This window comes from Petaurus breviceps, unplaced genomic scaffold (assembly GCF_028583685.1).
Source record: "Petaurus breviceps papuanus isolate PSGF00001 unplaced genomic scaffold, PetGlider_PUasm1.0 38, whole genome shotgun sequence".
Taxonomy (NCBI): domain Eukaryota; kingdom Metazoa; phylum Chordata; class Mammalia; order Diprotodontia; family Petauridae; genus Petaurus; species Petaurus breviceps.
In genome coordinates this window covers 63017177-63035472 of record NW_027186304.1, presented here as the reverse complement: position 1 = coordinate 63035472, position 18296 = coordinate 63017177, and the positions used below count along the sequence as shown (strand labels likewise).

At 38.9% G+C, this 18296-nt stretch overlaps 1 protein-coding gene across 1 annotated transcript in view; it reads right to left on the bottom strand.

The window, feature by feature from the left end:
* The window catches only part of LOC138170116 (lipoxygenase homology domain-containing protein 1-like), a 657842-nt gene that overhangs the window by 510990 nt on the left and 128556 nt on the right, over positions 1–18296 (bottom strand). The window contains exons 17-18 of the mRNA XM_069099511.1: positions 9358–9560; positions 5891–5977 (exon numbers count right to left, since the gene is read on the bottom strand). Coding sequence (XP_068955612.1) covers positions 5891–5977; positions 9358–9560 — 290 coding nt within the window. The remainder of the gene's footprint in view (positions 1–5890; positions 5978–9357; positions 9561–18296) is intronic.

The window sequence follows — 18296 nt, the reverse complement described above, 5'->3', positions numbered from 1 at the left end:
TCACAATTCATCCATGCCTGACCATCTTGTAGGATCTGGTGCATGTCTTCCCTTAAATTTGGCCCAAGGGCTCCATATAATATGTTTGGGGCTTCTGTGCATTTTCTTTATACCACAGTGACATGGACAGAGGAGAAAGAAGTTGGTTATCCCTTGTTCTTATTAAATGGCCAGTGTGGTCTTTTTTTATCATACTTTTTTTATTGCATCCTGTATCCTGGTTCTTCTTCATACTTCCTTATTTGAGATGTGTTACAAACTACTCAGACTCATCCTTTGCCCCCATGTTGCCTTATGAGTGATTGTTATATTTTAAAAACAGCTTGCCATGTGCAGGCTTTAACAGGGCAAGATGTCACCAAATGGTGGGTGATGAATGCTCCCAATGCAGGAAGTTTAGAAGTACTGGGGAGAAATTCAAAGAAGACAAGTGAGCACACACTTGTCTTGTTGGGTTATTAAAAGTTGGGTTGTTTAAAAAATGCCAAATGTGAAATAGCCAGGGAGAGATGGGAGGAATAATAGCAGAGAAAGTCAATGTTAGGGGCAGCTAGGTAGCACAGTGAATAGAGCACTGGCCCTGGAGTCAGGAGGACCTGGGTTCAAGTCCAGCCTCAGACACTTAACACAAAAAATAGCTGTGTGACCTTGGGCAAGTCACTTAACTCCAATTACCCCCCCCCCCCCCAAAAAAAAAAAACAAAAGTCAATGTTAGAAAGAGTACCTAACCCTAGCATCCTGAACCTTCAGTTCATGAGACAACCACATGCACAGATAGACATCCTATTTTCAGGCTATTGTTGCATCTGGTGCATTTCAGAAGAAATTTTTCTATTACTTTCTCCTTTCTGAAAATAGGGATAGTCTTACCACTTCTTTACCTATATTAATACTCTTTGGCCATGGGTTTACGTGAAAATATCTAGATGATGAAGAGAAGAGCCCATGGGACTTTATTCAAAGAGGTTTCATTGACAGTCTGGCTCTCGTCTCAAAGAATTCATTACCTACAATGCTGCCGTTGTAGATGGCACCCTGACAAGCTGCCTGCTATGTCAATGAGCCAGAATGGGGGATAGATTAGACTTCTCAGCTTCTGGGATCAAAGAAGAAGGTGATTTGCAGAAACAAATGATAGAGTAACTACTGCTTAGTTTAATACATTGTTACTACATTGCTAATGTAATACAATTGTTAATAAAATGTTCCTTTGCCTTAATATGATGTCATATGTTTAATTTTGACTTGTTGGGAAAATTCAGATCGACATGCGGATAGAGAGCAATGGTTCTGATTCTAGAATAGATTGTAGGGGCAGCAAGGGGGTACAGTGGGTACACAGCACTGGGCCTGGAGTTAGGAAAACTCATCTTCCTGAGTTCAAATCTGGCCTCAGATACTTACAAATTCAGTGACTCAGGGAAAATCATTTAACCCTATTTGCCTCAGTTTCCTCATCTGTAAAAATGATCTGGAGAAAGAAATGGCAAAACAGTTCAGTATCTTTGCCCAAAAAAACCAAATTGGGTCACATAGAATCAAACACAACTGGAAAATGACTGAACAATAAAATGTTCAATTTTGGTTTGTTGGGAAAATTCAGATCAACTTGGTCATAGAGAGCAATGGTTTTTATTTTGGAACACATTCTAGAAATCTTAATATAGGAGTTCATATACTACAATCAATAAATCAACAATTATATATCAAACACCTACTTTGTGCTGGGTACTGTGCTAGACTTAGGGGACACAAACATAAAGAGTAAAAAACAATATCTACTCACAACAAGTTTATATTCTAATGAGTGTGAGATATGATTCATTAGGACACCTATTCAAATTAATCAGTTTAATATGACTCCATAGGGATGGTGATTATAAGTTCTGTATGTTAGGTCCCAGAGCTGTTAACTACAGGTTTTAAGTTCTCTTGCTTAATCACAGGAAGCTAACAAGAGGATCTCCACCCCTGTTTTTCCTTGTTACAGTGACCAAGCCCAGCATGACAGAGGTGACTTAATTACATGGAAAATCCCCCCATTTATTTTTGTACCTCTGCACCACTCCCTCTTATCCAACATGAGCAGGTAGCCATCTTATAACCATGTTATAACCACTTAATCAGTGAAGATGCCCCATGCTTCACTCAACCTGAGACCTCCCTGCTAATATGCCATTTTTTTGGCTGATGTATCATTTTTTACCTTCAAAGCAAGGTCTACCAAGCAATGGGATTCTGTGTTTTATGTAACCTCTCTAGGAATGTTCAAGTATTAGGTCTGATAGCAAACCTTATAAAAATAATGCCCTGGAAGAAGGGGATATCTCAAGCCATGAGGAAGGTCTGGGGTCCACTTCATTAGAGGGGACCATGTACCCTTTAATGAAGTGCCATTGATTTAGAGCTCTGCCTCCATAGTTTTTCTTTCAGACTGGGCAATCATAATCTCCATGTTATGTAGACAATAAGTACATATAGAATATATAAGCACAGATATGAAATCAGCAAATAGATGTGTGTACATATACATACACACATATACATACATACATATACACACACATACATGTACGTATATATGAATTTAACAAAAAGCTGGCCACTGAGCCCAGTCCTATCAATTATTATAACAGAGTGCCACTGATACAATTCCTCACTAAAAGAGGCAGGGGAGCCTATTTCCAGGGGAGCCATAACAATGTGTGATGGAAATCCTTGTAGAGACTTGGGAGCATGTACAGAAATTCTGTACCTGGCTCTGGTCTGCTCACCAGGCTTCGTAGCCAGAATGGTGAGTGTATTCACAAGACACTAACTAACCTAGTTGCTCCTCTCAGTTTGACTTCTCTTTTGCTGACTTCTTCCTACTTGTTAATGTTCCAGTGAGAGAAGAGAAACAATGCTTTAAGGGCCTGAGAACATGGGCCTCAGTTCTCTGCCTCCCTCTTTGTCTAAACTCTGTTCAAATTACTTTTGTCTGATATACGTGACAAATAGAATTATAGAATGTTCACAACTGATAGAAACCATAGAGATCGTCACCAACCCAATGTTTTCATTTTTACAAATAAGAAAGCTGTCACTCAACAGAGTTAAAGTGATTGACGCAAGTACACATAACTAGTAAGTGGAAGATTCAGATCTTGAACCCACGTCTATTGATTCCAAGGCAAGTGCCCTTTCCACTATACTGTCCTGCCCTCTCACTCTTGAATAGTAGAGAAGAGAGGAAGACTATGGACATAAAAACCATAATGATGTTTGCTATGTGACTTTTCCAAATTCCTCTGCATACTTTCTGACCTTAGAACTGCATTTATTTATTAGGTTGCTAAGTGCAATGGGACTTGCATCATTAGTGAACCCATTTTAAAGATGAGGCGACTGCAGCTAATACATGCTAAATGTCTTGGCAAAGTTACCTAATCATTTCTATGGGTGGGATTTGAATCCACATCAAGCTGACTCCAATACTCTATTGTCTCACATTGCCTATTGTCTGCAATTTCCAGTAGTTTTACTACTCGCTGTTTAAAGGAACATCAATGATCTTTCTTCCTCTGAAAATTTGAGAACACATTTGCATTTTTAAAAAAACACTTTCAAATAAGCACAGACTGGTTTCTTTGAAATCTTCCAGAATACTTAGAGCAAAGCAGGGCATCTGCTTATCTATTGATGTTCAATAAATATTTCTTGTTTGACTGAAACATCTTCCTCTGCTAAACCTTCTCCTAAACTCAAAGGTGAGTAATGCTTAATGAAATACAGGTATTCCAAAAATTACAGCTGTAAACTGGATATTTATAAAAATAAATATAGTTTCCTATTGACTTCTGTCATGAAATCATATCTATCTATCTATCTATATATATATGTATGTGTTTGTATATATCTATACATTTATATTTATATACATATTTATCTAGAAAAAGGTTAGTTCAAGGTGCAGATCACAAGAATGGAGAAAACATTTTAAAGGTAAAATTAAATTTTTGATAGAGCAATATTAAAATTTTAACAACACTTTGAAGCATTAACAAGAATGCTACACTTGGCTAACCTGAAAATAAGGGATAAAATTAAAATATGGATCAGTATAGTTCTGGAAAGTGTGGCAGTAAAATCATCAATCTTACACATTCTTTCTACCATAATAGTAACAATTCCTAAAGATTAACAATTTGTCCAAGTTTTTCACACATCTTGAAGCATCTTAACACTTCTAGTTTCAAAGCTAAGTTAATTCCTTTCATATTTTTATTACTGTTTTGTGGTTCTCTTCTCAACAGCTGAACTTGATGGACACAGACTTCCTAAGTCTAGCAAATACAAGAAATGCAGCTCCTTAAATCATGAATGATCAATAAAACAATGAATCGTCAGTGAATTCCTGTTACTTCTATGACTCATTATCCCATCACTGTGGATGCTCTGCCCACTGATGAATATCACAGCCTATCCAGGCCCTCTCCTCCTGTGTCACTCCTACCCAAATGCTTTTCTAATTTCCCAACTCCCCTACCTCCAAGGAATCATAATATAAATGCCTTGAGGGCAGAGAACATGTTTCTTCTTTGTATCTTAGACACTTAGTACAGTGCCTGGTACATAGTGTTTAATAAATGCTTATTGACAGACTGACTGACAGGGTCTGTCCACCCAACATCCTAGGAACCTACTATGGTTCTCTAAATAATACTCCGATATTGTCTTCTCTTTTCCTACATGCCATCCTGTATAACACTTCACTCCAACGATGCTTAATTGATAATAAGTTGCATTCTATTAATGAACAACACATTGCAAACCTTTGTTTAGGTTGTTGACTTTCTTGTTTTGTGAGGAATATTTCCTTTAGAAACAAGAAGTAAAATTGTTCATTTAGATTTCTTTCTGCCTCTGTCTATTCTCCAGTGGGTTTGCTAACAAGCAGTAAAGTTGAATTGAGTTTTAGAGAGAAAGCAAAAGGTCTGAATAATACGCAAACTGGGTGATCAAATGCTAAATAATTGAGAACGAAATGTATGTCAAATGTGTAATAAAGAATGTTGATTTCTTATTCTTACCTTATTATTTTTCCTTCAGAGGAACAGAAACTATTAAGAAATGAGAATTATCCAGTATGTGATTCCCAGAGCTATATATGTTTACATTTTCATTCATACTTGAATTTCAGTGGCAATAGTCAGCAATACAATTTGTTTTAGCAAGTCAGGTATAATTTATCAAAATGGTAGAGTGTACTTGAGTTGAGGTGTATGTCTACATGTCAGGGGGAGAAAAACAACTAGTCCAGAATATAAATCTCTGAAAGAGTAATAACACGGAAGGTGAGCAGAAAATATTTCTCCCACCAAATAAGAATATGAACAGTTTCTAAAAAATTTTTTTACAGTTCCTTCTCTTTAAAGATCCGTAGTCTTCTTGTTCTAAAACTGTCCTTCAGTTGCTAACGGGGCGATAATTGAAGCATGCCAGTTAGATAGATGTTTTCATTGTATCCTCCATATTGGTTCAGAGGCTATGAATGCCACATTTCTTTCTTTTTTTTTTAAAGCAATTGGGGTTAAGTAACTTGCTCAAGGTTACACGGTCAGGTGTTTCTGGGTGGGTACTATATAAGTGTCTGAGCCCGGATTCGATCCCAGGTCATCCCGACTCTGGGGCCGGTGCTTTTACTTGCTGTGCTACCTGGCCACCCCGACATTTATTTCTTTAAAGCCTTTAAAACATGAATAGAAGAATCTTGTTTTCTTCAATAAATGTTTATGTACTGATTTCTAAATTTCTTTGCAACAATTAGAGAATTTCCACATGGTTTTAAGTACAGTAAGTTTATTCCTTTTAGTCAAAGACCAACCAGAAAAAAATAAAATTTGTTACCATTTGTAAACTCCATTCAGGCTGTTGACTGGTCCCATCATGTCCTATTCTGATCTTGTACATTTTGCCAATGTTCTTTATTTGAACCTGGATGAAATTAAAGTTGAAAAAAAAATCATCCTCACGTTTTAGAACATACCCATGAGGAGGTTACTATGTGTTTTTTTCCTGTTAAAAGTATTTTACAGTTCTTAGCAGTCAAAGAGCTCTCTAAGCTGGTATCAGCATCTGAGGATTAACCCCTCCATAAAAGGCTATCATTGGAGCCTCACAGATAGGGAATGTAAGGTAGAAATATTACGTGATTCAACTGAAATACGACAGAAGTAGTCAGATGAAAGAATAGGATTCAGGAGAAGTGTTCTGAGTTCTCTGCACACCACTCCTCTCTCTAGGAATCCTCCTTTTTGGTAGACTGAAATCTGGTAAGAAAAATAGAGGCCCTTGAGAGAATGAAAGGGAGAGTAGAGAAGAGCTTTTATCAAAGAAAAGCTCAGCAAAGTGTTTCCTACAAGGAGGGCAGTAGCTAAATAAATCTTTGCTATAATTCATCTAGTGGGATACAGAGGAATGAAAGGGGTCTGGATGGGTGGGTCTGGATTCCACTGGAATGGAGGCTCCCTGATGGCATGGACTGTTTCTTGTTTGTCTTTGTATGTCCTCCACTAAGCACAGTACCATGGATATAATCAATAAATCTTTGCTGATTTGAAGTAAACCTTGGCTCAACTCCCTAAGGCCCTCTTCCTTTTGAATTTCCCAGAATTGCAAGCCAGGGGATATGTGCACAAAACTCAAAGAGCAGCAACATGCCCATAAAATACATGATCTTTGATTTCTGTTCTTGCTCAGTGGAAGTAACGTAGCAATTATTCACTCTCCATCCACCTAAACCTTCAAAGATTTTTCTAATCCTCAAGGTTTTGGTGAGCCTACCCTTCTGCCTTATGAAGCAGATCCTCATAAAGTATCACTATCTTCAGATTACTTCTTTAAAATACAGAATACACTAGAATTGTTCTCCCCTTTCTAATACAAAGATAGATTCCAAAACTAAAAGGGCAACACCAAGTTATGTTGAAAGGCAGCAGAGAAATTCATGTTAGAACTCAAGGGTCCTGTTTATTTTCTAGGTACATTGGCTTCTAGTCCATCAACCAGAAAGCATTTATGACGTGATCACTATGCATAAGACACTCTGCTAAGCGCCGGGCATTTAAAAAAAGGCAAATACGCCACACCTGCCCTCAAGAAACTGATCATGCTAGGGCAAACTATTCCTTTACAACTGCAGACAGCTATTACTGAGATTCAGAGAATCTTTTCTCTGAGATTAGGCTAAAAACATTTACCTAAAATGTAGCATGGGGGCAGCTAGGTGGCACAGTGGATAGAGTGTTGGGCCTAGAAGCAGGATGACTCATCTTTGTTGAGTTCAAATCTGGCCTCAGACACTTACTCGCTGTATGACCCTGGGCAAATCACTTAACCCTGTTTGCCTCAGTTCATCTATAAAATGAGCTGGGGAAGGAAATAGCAAACCACTCCAGTATCCTTGCCAAGAAAACTCCAAATGGAGTCATGAAGAGTGAATGGGGACATGACTGAAAGAATAACAACAAATGTGATATAGGCTACCACAGTTCTAAGACTGCCAGATACTGTGACCCCAAAATCCATCTGCCTCTTACAGATTCTTGTGGATCTAAATTGTTCTCCATCCAGTTTTAGGATGCTCTAGGAAGGCCCTTTAGATACCAGGGAAATCTTTACTCCTAAACACATATACACACACCCCATGCCTTCATCACGGTGGGGACAGTATGTTTGTATTACACTCGTATCATTTCTTCCTAACAGACTATAAGCTCCATGGGGCCAGGGACTAGGTCTCATCTGAGCTTTGTATCTGCTCTAACACCTACCACAGTGCTCTGCACACACAGCAGACACCAAGGTCAGGGTGCAGGACCAAGAGATCATCATTCTAGAGTTTGAAGGAGCATAGGAACATAGTATTATCTATTTTGAGCTGGAAGGGAACTTTGAGGTCGTCTGATCCAATTTTCTTATTCTACAAATGAGGAAACCGAAGGCCAGGGAAGGTAAATGATTTGGCCAAGGTCATAAGATAGAAAGTAACAAAACTAACATTAGAACAAAAGTGCTGGGACTCCAAAATGAGAACTCTTTCGAATGCTCTCTGTCACAGTATATCAGATACTACCTAAATGTATGCTGATGAATGGAAAGAAAAATTTTAAGGAGGAAATCTACTTTTTTATCAGTGCACCAAAATACTTCAGAGGGCAAACAACGGCTGACATTAAATGTAGTCACCTTACTTGAGATCAGGGACTGGCTTTTGCCTTTTTTGTATCCTAAAACTTGGCTTCACTCTTAGGAGGGTTTAATAGATGTTTATTGACTGACTAACCAACTAAACAGCTAAGGACTAGGAGAGGTACCAGTAACAGTCAAATGTGAACCAAACTGGTGATGCCCACCATCCAGCCAAGACATGAGGGAAACTGCATGGAGCCCCTAACCCCTTCCTAAGCATAGGTCCCAATCCTCTGGAGAAAGACGCAGCTAAACAACTTCTGATTGGCAATCATATTTCATATGAAAGTACAAAAAGTACTTTCATATGTACAAAGTACATAGCACAAAGTACAAAAAGAAGAGTTTTTGGTCACCAGAAGATTCTCTAGACCAGTGATTCTTAACCTGGAATCTATGAACTTCTTTGAAAAATGTATTTTAATGCCTATGTCCATAATTGATTTCCTTGTAATTCCATGTATTTAATTTTATTCATTCAAAGCTTATTATTATTTTGAGAAGAGGTCCATAGGTTTCAGCAAACTGCCAAAGGGACATGTGACACACAAAAAAAAGTTAAGAAACCCTGCTCTAGCCACTATCCAGCTGGACTTTGCTCAAATTGATGGTTTATTGGGCCAGTTTCAATCCTAAAACTACTTTCTTTTTTTTTTTTTTTTTTTTTGGAGAGAGGAAGGCAGGGCAATTACGGTTAAGTGACTTGCCTAAGGTCACATGGTTAGTAAGTGTTAAGTGTCTCATGTCCTCCTGACTCCAGGGCCGGTGATCTATTCACTGAGCCACCTAGGCGCCCCCTTAAAACTAATTTCTCTAAGGAAAGAGATTTGCTCCAACATTTTCCTTAAATTGGCTAAAAGGGGGGTGTGTACGTGTGTATGCGTGTACATGTGCATGTGCCCGTGTACACAAGCTTATGCCTGCTGGGGGTTAAGGAGAAGTAGTGTTCCCTCAACTTGTCACAATACACATATGGTAATTTATAAGGGAATCCTGGAACACAGAAGGTTTATACTATGCAAATAATAAATAGAAAAATAATTAAAAATTCCCCTTGCATGACAGAAGTATATTTTAGACGGCACACAGATTCATGCCAGTGCCTGCCTTTCCTGTCTGTCTACCTGAAATTCATCCTCCTTTCTTGGAAGGAACAGCTGCTCCCCATTGTCTTGGACAAGAGCTAGTGGTCCAGTAACTCCTTTGTCTCCATACACCCAGAGGGTGACATTGGCTTCAGTCCCTGTATTTCCCGTCAGCACCAGCACCCGCCATTCATCATCTGAGAGAAGGATTCTGTCACTGGTGGAAGTATTGTGGATTTCTACTGTGGAAACAATGACAAAAGAGAACATTAGTAGCAGAGCAGATGCACCATCAAGCTAGTTACTTCCTTGATCATGCAGGAGCCCAAGGACATCAAAACTGTTGGGACTGTATTGTTACAACTCCAGGAAGGCCCTTGGAGATTGATTGCAAATTCTTTCCTCTCCTAGGGTTCTGGTTCAGTAAAGCTAAATGACTGTAGGGGTGACGATGAGCAATAAACAACCGGCATGCGCAGTCAACTTCTGCTCCCCTCACAGAATGTCATAGCAATGTTGGACAGATGACGTTCTCCCAGTCTTTTCCCATTGATCCTTCCTTAAGATGCACTAAAATGGATCTCAGAGACAATAAGCGAAAAGGGTACACATTCAGATGAGAAATGGAAAATAGCAAGGTAGAATATAATAATTTCAGAAAATAAAAGTAGAATAAGGGCAACATGCTAGAATAGAAAGAGCACAGGCATTGGAATTGGGAAACCTAGGTCCCAACCCTGCCACTAACTGTCTGGGTGAGCTTAGGGCACTCTTCATCTCCTTGTCTATAAAATGAAGTGTTTGGAGTAGGTGATTTCAAAGGCCCTTGCAAGCTCTAAAAATCTTGTTATGTATCAGCAACAATTCTTTCTACCAGAGGAAAAGCTGAAAAATAAAACTGAATGGACATAATACTAAAGAACAAATATTTTTCATAGTTCTAGCTCTCAAATAGAATAATAAATTTCCTAGTTTCTTGAGACACATCAGGCAGTGTACAAGAGAAATGAAGTGGACATCTGTCAACTAACATTCTCAGTTGTCTACCTCTTACTAGTTCATGTTTTTTATTTTATTTAGTACCTACTATGTCCTTAGCTGTAATGGTAATTGGAATTTGAAGATCTTCCCTACCCCCTTAATTAGCCTAAGGGAATTTGAAGACTTTCCCTGCTTTGAAAATATACACTGCCCCCTAATAGGCTAAATGTAATCCCATGGTGCCTGTGGTGGGAGGAGTTTACTGAAGGGCGGAGCATAGACTACAGGAAACTGGGAGTCAGAGCAGTTAGAGACTGGAGGGAGGAGAGGATGCACCTGAGGGAGACAGTTAGGTTTGAGAATAAAGGTCGGTGTTTGCTACCTGCTGTGATAGCTAGACTTGTGTTGGTTTGTGGGAAGGCTAAAGGATGCTATGGCTCTCTGTGCTGTTATGGCTTATTAACATCTTTGCTACTATTATGGAATCAGCTTATTGATTTGGGGATTTGGTTTTCTGGTGTCTGAATAAATATTTTACTTCTGTTTTCTATATGGAAAGTCTGTTATATTTTGCAATTGAACACTATGCAGGTATATTTATAGGGACCATTTGGTACTGTGAATATTGCATTGGTGCTACATTAGCCCATACTGCTGAGGAGTTGAGAAGTTTACATACATAACTACATATATACACATATACATATGTATGTGTACATATATGCACATGTGTGTGTATATATATATATATACACACACACACACATAAACTTTGTGCTCTTAAGCAACTTACAGTCTAGCAGGAAAGTATGAGTGGCAGGACACCACAGATACTACAAGGGAAGTATAGTAAAGAGTTAGAAAACAAAATGCTTTTCTCAAAATAACCCTCTAAAGTCTTAGCATTTGAATTTTATCACTGACAAACTGATCCTCAGGAAGACAAAACAATCACACAGGTAGGCCCAAGTTGGAGTAATGCCTCCAAGACAGTACTCTATTTGTTATCTTTTGCCAATTGTTTTTAAGGTATTTTCACAAAATGTAACCCAGGATTTTTTGGATTAATAAATTCTTTTTTTTTTTGAGGGGGGAAGGCTGGGCAATTTGGGTTAAGTGACTTGTCCAAGGTCACACGGCTAGTAAGTGTTAAAGTGTCTGAGGCCGAATTTGAACTCAGGTCCTCCTGACTCCAGGGCCAGTGTTCTATTCACTGCACCACCTAGCTGCCCCTGGATTAATAAATTCTTAAACCAGGTTCTGTCACGTGGACATTCAAGGCAACTGCCCAATCAAAACAACAGTAATTTTAGAGGTAGTAGGATAAAGGGTAAACTTCTCAAGGTTCACCTTGGACCTTCATGCAAAATGAGGGAACCGAACTATGTGGCCTCTCAGATCCCTTCACAAATGGTTAGTTAGTTGGATGTTGTCCTTCATTCTTGAAGAGTATCAAAATGACTTCACTAGTTTGGGGTCAAGGTGTACTGTGTCAAACTATGGCTGCTCAGACCAATATGAGCTTAAAAGACTACGGCAAGTTGTACACAAATAGTCCACATGAACATTTGGAGTGGAGATGTCTGTAAATTTGCACATCTCACATTTCTTTTGAGTTATTTCAATTCTACTTTGCTCATAAAGCATAGCACCTTCTTTGGTGTGGGAATGCATGTGGGGCAGAGTCTCCTGTGTTTCACAATTGATTCCAAAGTTCTTCAAAGAGATTTGAAAGTGTCGGTGTATCGTTTCTTTTGGCCTCCCTGTGAACAATTGCCTTGTGTGATTTCTCTGTAAAGTAGTCTTTTAGGCAAGAGTACTTTTGGCATTCGAACAATGTTGCCAGTCCATTGGGGCTGTGCTCTCTGAAGCAGACTTTGAATGCTTGGCAGTTTAGTTTGAGCAAGGGCCCCAGTGTCTGGTACCTTATCTTGCCAGATAATCTTCAGAATCTTCCTAAGACAATTCAAATGGAAGCCATTCTGTTCCCTGGCGTGGCACTGGTAGACTGTCCAGGTTTCACAAGCATATAACAATGAGGTCAACACAACCTTCAGTTTGGTAGGCAGTCTCATACTTCTCTCCTACACTTTTCTTTGGAGCCTCCCCAAAACTGAGCTAGCTCTGGTGATGTTTGAATCAACCTCATCATGTACATCCCTGGAAAGTATACTGCCAAAGTAAATGAACTTATCCATAGCATTAAATACTTTTCAATTTGCTATAACCAATGGTTCTATGTATGGATGATGTGGTGTTGGCTAGTGGAAAACCTGCATTTTCTTGATGTTAAGTGTTAGGCCAAAATTAGCAGAAACTGCAGAGCATCAATTCATGCTTTGTTGCATTTCCATCTCAAAGGCAGCATTGAGAGCACAATCATATGCTAACAAAAAAATCAGGCACCAACTCTTCCTCCACTTGAGTCTTTGCCTGTAGCCTTTTCAAGTTAAACAATTTACCATCAGTGTGGTAGCTGACCTTGATGCCATTTTCATCCTCCGTGAAGGTATCTGTCAATATCACTGAAAACACCATGTTAAAAAGCATGGGAGTAAGTAAGCACACAGCCCTGCTTCACTCCATTGGTGGCTGGGAAAGCATGAGAGCATTATCCATTATCCAGAACCTGGGCAAGCATACTGCCATGAAACGGGTACACAACACGGATGAAATTCTCCAGGCAACAACATTTTGCCATGATTTTCCACAAGCCCTCACCACAGATAATATCAAAGGCCTTGGTAAGATTGATAAACATTGTGTTCAGATCACTGTTCTGCTCCTGGCATTTCTCCTGGAGTTTTCAGGCAACAAATACTATATCAACTATTGCTCGGCTGTTTGACTGTTCTGCTCCTGGCATTTCTCCTGGAGTTTTCAGGCAACAAATACTATATCAACTATTGCTCGGCTGTTTCTAAAACCATGCTGGCTCTCAGGTAGATGACCATCTTACCAGTGAAGGTTTAGCCTATTAAGGAGGACTTTTGGCAAATACAATGACTAAGAGAAAGACCTCCCCACCCCCACCCCCCACCTGTGAGCCTTTACCTTTATAGAGATGGATAATGAAAGCATGCTTGAACTCATAGCCAATGACCTCCTCTTGTCATATAACCCAGAAAATTACCATCAGCTTTTGTGTGAGCAGTGAACCCCCTGCCTTGTAAATATCAGCTAGAATAGAACGAGTCACACAGGAGGAACCTAATGGTGTTCAAAACCTTTTCTTCAGTGGGAAGCTTGGGTAGAGAGGGAATGACTTCAACCTAAGGTAAATGGTCATTGGTTTCAGCATTGATTGATGATGATCTGTTAAGAACTTTATGGGAGTATTCAGTCCATCTCTCCAGGATCATGTCCCTATCACTAATCAATGTGGCTCCATCAGCACTGGGGAGTTGAGATGCACCATAGGTCTTTGGCCCATAAATAGACTTCAGGGCATTATAAAAGTGCTCAGGATTGTTACTATCAAAGTAAAACTGAATTTCATCTGCCTTCTTACCGGACCAGGAATCCTGCATCTCCCTAAATTTCACTTGTACTTTACTTTTAATGGAGTTAAATGCTGCCTTCTTAGAGATTGATGAACTATCTATCCTTCTTATAAACCCTGTGGAGTTCTTGTTTTTCATTTAGTAGCTTCTAAATTTGCCCATCATTTTCATCAAACCCATCTTGATGTTTACAAATGGTCTGGCCCAGAAGAGTAAATGTGATGCTGTACACAAAATCTCTGAAAGTTGTCCACTCCTTTTCTGCTCCACTGTTACCAACGGCTTTCCCTCCACCTTAGCAATGAACTGTTCCTGCTTAGAGAAGCACTCTAATCTCTTAACATTAAATCTTCTGGTAAATGTCTTGCCTTGGGGCTCCTGCTTTTATTGAATGTGAATATTTACCTTGGAGAGGATTAAGTCTATGAACAGTCCAGAACTTTGTGCCATATATTGCCTTCATCACTCTCACATTCTATCTGTCTCTTCTCCTTACTATGACACAATCTATTAAATGCCAATGTTTGATGCGAGGGTGAATCCATGAAGTTTTAATGTATTTAGGAACAGAAGATAGTACTGATGATGAAAAAGTTATGAGATGCATAAGTCTTCAGTAGTAAGTGACCGTTGCTATTGCTGTTTCTATTCCTTCCTAGGATTCCCTGACATGTCTGGTATTCTGTGTTTACTCTAAAATTCAAGTCACCCAGAATTATAAGCTTGTCCTCTTTTGGTACATTGGTGATAAGGGTCTCCAGGTTTTCACCACATTTTTCTTTGACCTCATCAGGGTTTTTCATGGTGGGAACATAGGCACTGATGATGCTAGTGTGATGATTTCTTGCAAGTGGCAGTCACATTATCATGCGCTTGTCATTCATTCCTTTTGGGAGGAATACAAGCTTGTTAACTAGATTACTTTTGATTGCAAAATCTATTTCAGCTCCACAGTGATCCCCTTCATGGTGATCATTCCAGAAAAACATTTATCCAGCTCTGACTTCAGTAAGCTGGCCTTCATTTGCCAACCTTGTTTCACTCAGAGCTGGATGTTAATGTGATACCTTCTGAGTTGTCAAACAAGAGCTCTTCATCTTTTAGGTCTACAGGATTTTGTCTTTCATGTCAGGTAGCTAGATGGCACAGTGCATAGAGTGTGGAACCTGGAGTTCAAGTCCAGCCTCAGATACTTACTACCTATATGACCCTGCAAAAATCACTTATCCCTGTTTGCCTCAGTTCCTCATCTGTAAAATGAGCTGGAGAAGAAAATGGCAAACCACTATAGTATCTTTGCCAAGAAAATACCAAATGGAGTCACAGAGAGTTGAACATGACTGGAACAATTTACCAAGAACAATTTCCCTAATTATCTCTTTTTTTTAAAGCAATCAGGGTTAAGTAACTTGCTCAAGGTTACACAGGCCAGGTGTTTCTGGGTGGGTGCTAAGTGTTTGAGCCCGGGATTCCATCTCCAGGTCTTCTCAACACTGGAGCCGGTGCTCTTACTCGCTGTGCTACCTGGCCGCCCCCTCCCTAATTATCTCTTTGCTCAGGGAAGACTAGTACTTCTATTCTGAGGTCCTGCTTTCCACCTTTGGTGTCCACCTTTTGTGTCCACCTGATTCACTCAGTTCTCACCTGTACCTGCAAGAAGCTGTGGCATGCAAAGAAGCCACGCCTTCCATAAACCATTCTGGCAGATGGACTAAACTGGGTCAAGGCTAACCAAGAGGTCTCAAACCCCCAAGCATGTGAAGACTTCCCCAGCAGAATGGGAAGATGACAAGAACTTGTAATAACCTTCTCCTCCCTTGTACTTCAGATGATACTTTTATTTGCTCCTCTCCTGTGTATCTTTGATGAATTACTTGGTATTATAGCCATTTGTGTACATTGTCATATCTCCCTACTTTACTAAAAGTTCAGAGACAGTCAAAACAATGTCACGCCCTTAGTCTTTCCAAGGGTGTTCCACCCACAGTAGGTTCTTAATCTATTTGCTGAACTAAATGAACTGATGTTGTCCACCATCCCCAAAATGCTCTCCTTCCCATTGCTAACTCCTGGCTTCCTTTAAGTCTCAGTTTAAATCTAGCCTTGTACCAGAGACCATTTCTCATTTCCCCCACCCTTACTCTCTCTAGTGTTTTTCCTCTGAGATTGCCTTACATTATACTGGATATATAACGTATCTACATAGTTGTTTGCATGTTGTCTCCCCCATTAGAATGGGACTCAGTGATGGCAAGGACTCTTTGTGCCCTTTTTTTTGTATCCTTAGTGCATGGCATACAATAGGTGCCTAATAAATGTATATTGACTTGATGATTTTAATGTTCAGTAACACAAATTCATGAACATGGCTAGGATTAGAATCTGGGATTACTGGCTTTGAGTGAATTGTTTATTCATTTAACCACTTGTGTCTCCCTTTTGAATCAAGGGACTATAAAGGATCTAAAAAAAAATCACATGGTAATCCTACCTTCCCACTAGTACACCCATGCTTTTAAGGACTGATAGTTGTTTAAAGGAAGAGGGACTGTCCCTGGTATAGGGGACACTCTAATGAGGAAACTTCCGATTTCAATACAGGTTGCCATCTACTTTGCCATGTCTGGAGTCGTTTAGAGAGGTTAAGGACCTTTCCTAGGGTCACATAGCCAATATTCAGCAGAGATGGGACATGAATTCATGTTTTTCTGACTCCAAGACCAGTTCTGTGTTTAGTAAAACCACCCAGAAATCAAATATTCTAAGGCAACAATATTAACTCTTACAAGAAAGTAGGCATTATAAGCAATATACTTTTTATTAATTTATTTTATTTTTAATTTATGACATAAAACCACAATTTCCATAACCTAGTATAATAAAAAAAGATGATTGCATATGAAACTTCAGATCTATTATGTACAACTTGCTATTCCTTTTAAATACATAATAAAGTTATGTAAATTTCTTTTTTTCCTTTTTTTCCTTCCTCTCCTCCACCCTAGAAGATGGCTACCATTAGACACAAATACATATGTATATACATGTGTGTATAAATATATATGTAATGCATGTGCATATATATATGTATTATGAATATATGTAAAATTGTTCCATAGTACATTGGAGTGATAATTTACTAATCCTAAAGCAACTGAGTGGCCAAAAACAGTCACACATTTCCTAAAGTGGTTGATTTACTCTTAGTTCAATAGAATATCACCCAATTACAAGTTTCCTTGGACTTGATAGGTTTAGTAGCAATCTGAACTAAGTCAATTTTTAGGGATCCACTTCACATAAACTCAAAGGGTCATATTACAATCAAATATTTGTTCAACTGTGTAGCAGAGAATCAGATTCTATTTGGGTTACAATCATTGATAACATAATATGGTATGATCTGCAAAGTAGAACAATGTATTATAATTTATGTCATTCCCAATTAAAAGTTAATATAATCCAATGATGTTATCTTTTGGAAACAAACGGATGTCCATTAGTCTCAAGCTATAAATTTCTCCTTCTGGGGACCATAAAAGTGGAGGCTTTGTTGACTAAAGGCTAAAAATATTTTATACAGAAAGGACATTTGATGGCAATTCTGGGTTAATTGACAGTGCTCTCCTTCAGAGGTCTCACTGATTAAAATTCATTCTAAATAATATCTATCCCAATGGCTCAGAAATGTCCTCAGTGGGGGTGACAGAATGTTTTGGCTCACCACCAATCATGTGGTGGTAGTGATTCATTATCCTTTTGTGCCATCCTATAGTAGCTCTGGGACAGGGATTGTATATCATAAATTTGATTGTGTATAATTTATTTGGCATTTTGTTTTTGTGCTTTTTTAAATATGTACTAAATTCCACATGTTACTTCCAAGAGCTGTCCCAATTGTCTCTGACAATGAGTTAGAGAAATATTTAATGAACTAACTAATTCTACCGATTCATAGGTTAGGTCAAGGTTGGGGTAAGCCTGAAGCACAGATCACCACTGGGGAGCCTAAGCAATAAGGAGATGTCATCAAAGTGACAAGGCCATGCTCAAGAGAGCTGATTTATACTGAAACCTAAAAGAGCAATTGGAAGCCTGGGGTTTTGCATCAATCTATACTCTATTTTGCAAATAAAATTACTTTTTGAGACTCCAGTTCAAATGTATACCATGGTATTAGGGTGAAGGACATAGAGATAATAAAGGCATGCTCTCCCTGTGTATTTTATAGTGCTGAGATCCCAATTTTGCCAGACCTAATATGAACAGGAAGTCAAATCCATTCACCACCTTTAACACCTTGCATTAATCAATTAACTGGTGAATCCAGAAACTCTTATAAAGTGCCTGCTATATACCGATCAATGTGTCAAGTGCTGAAAAATAAAAAAAAGATCTGCTGAGAGGATTTGCAATACACAAAGCTGGGAGGGAAAGCTAAGAAGTGAATGGGAATATTTTCAAAACCATCGTGACAGGCTGGAATGTTGGGCT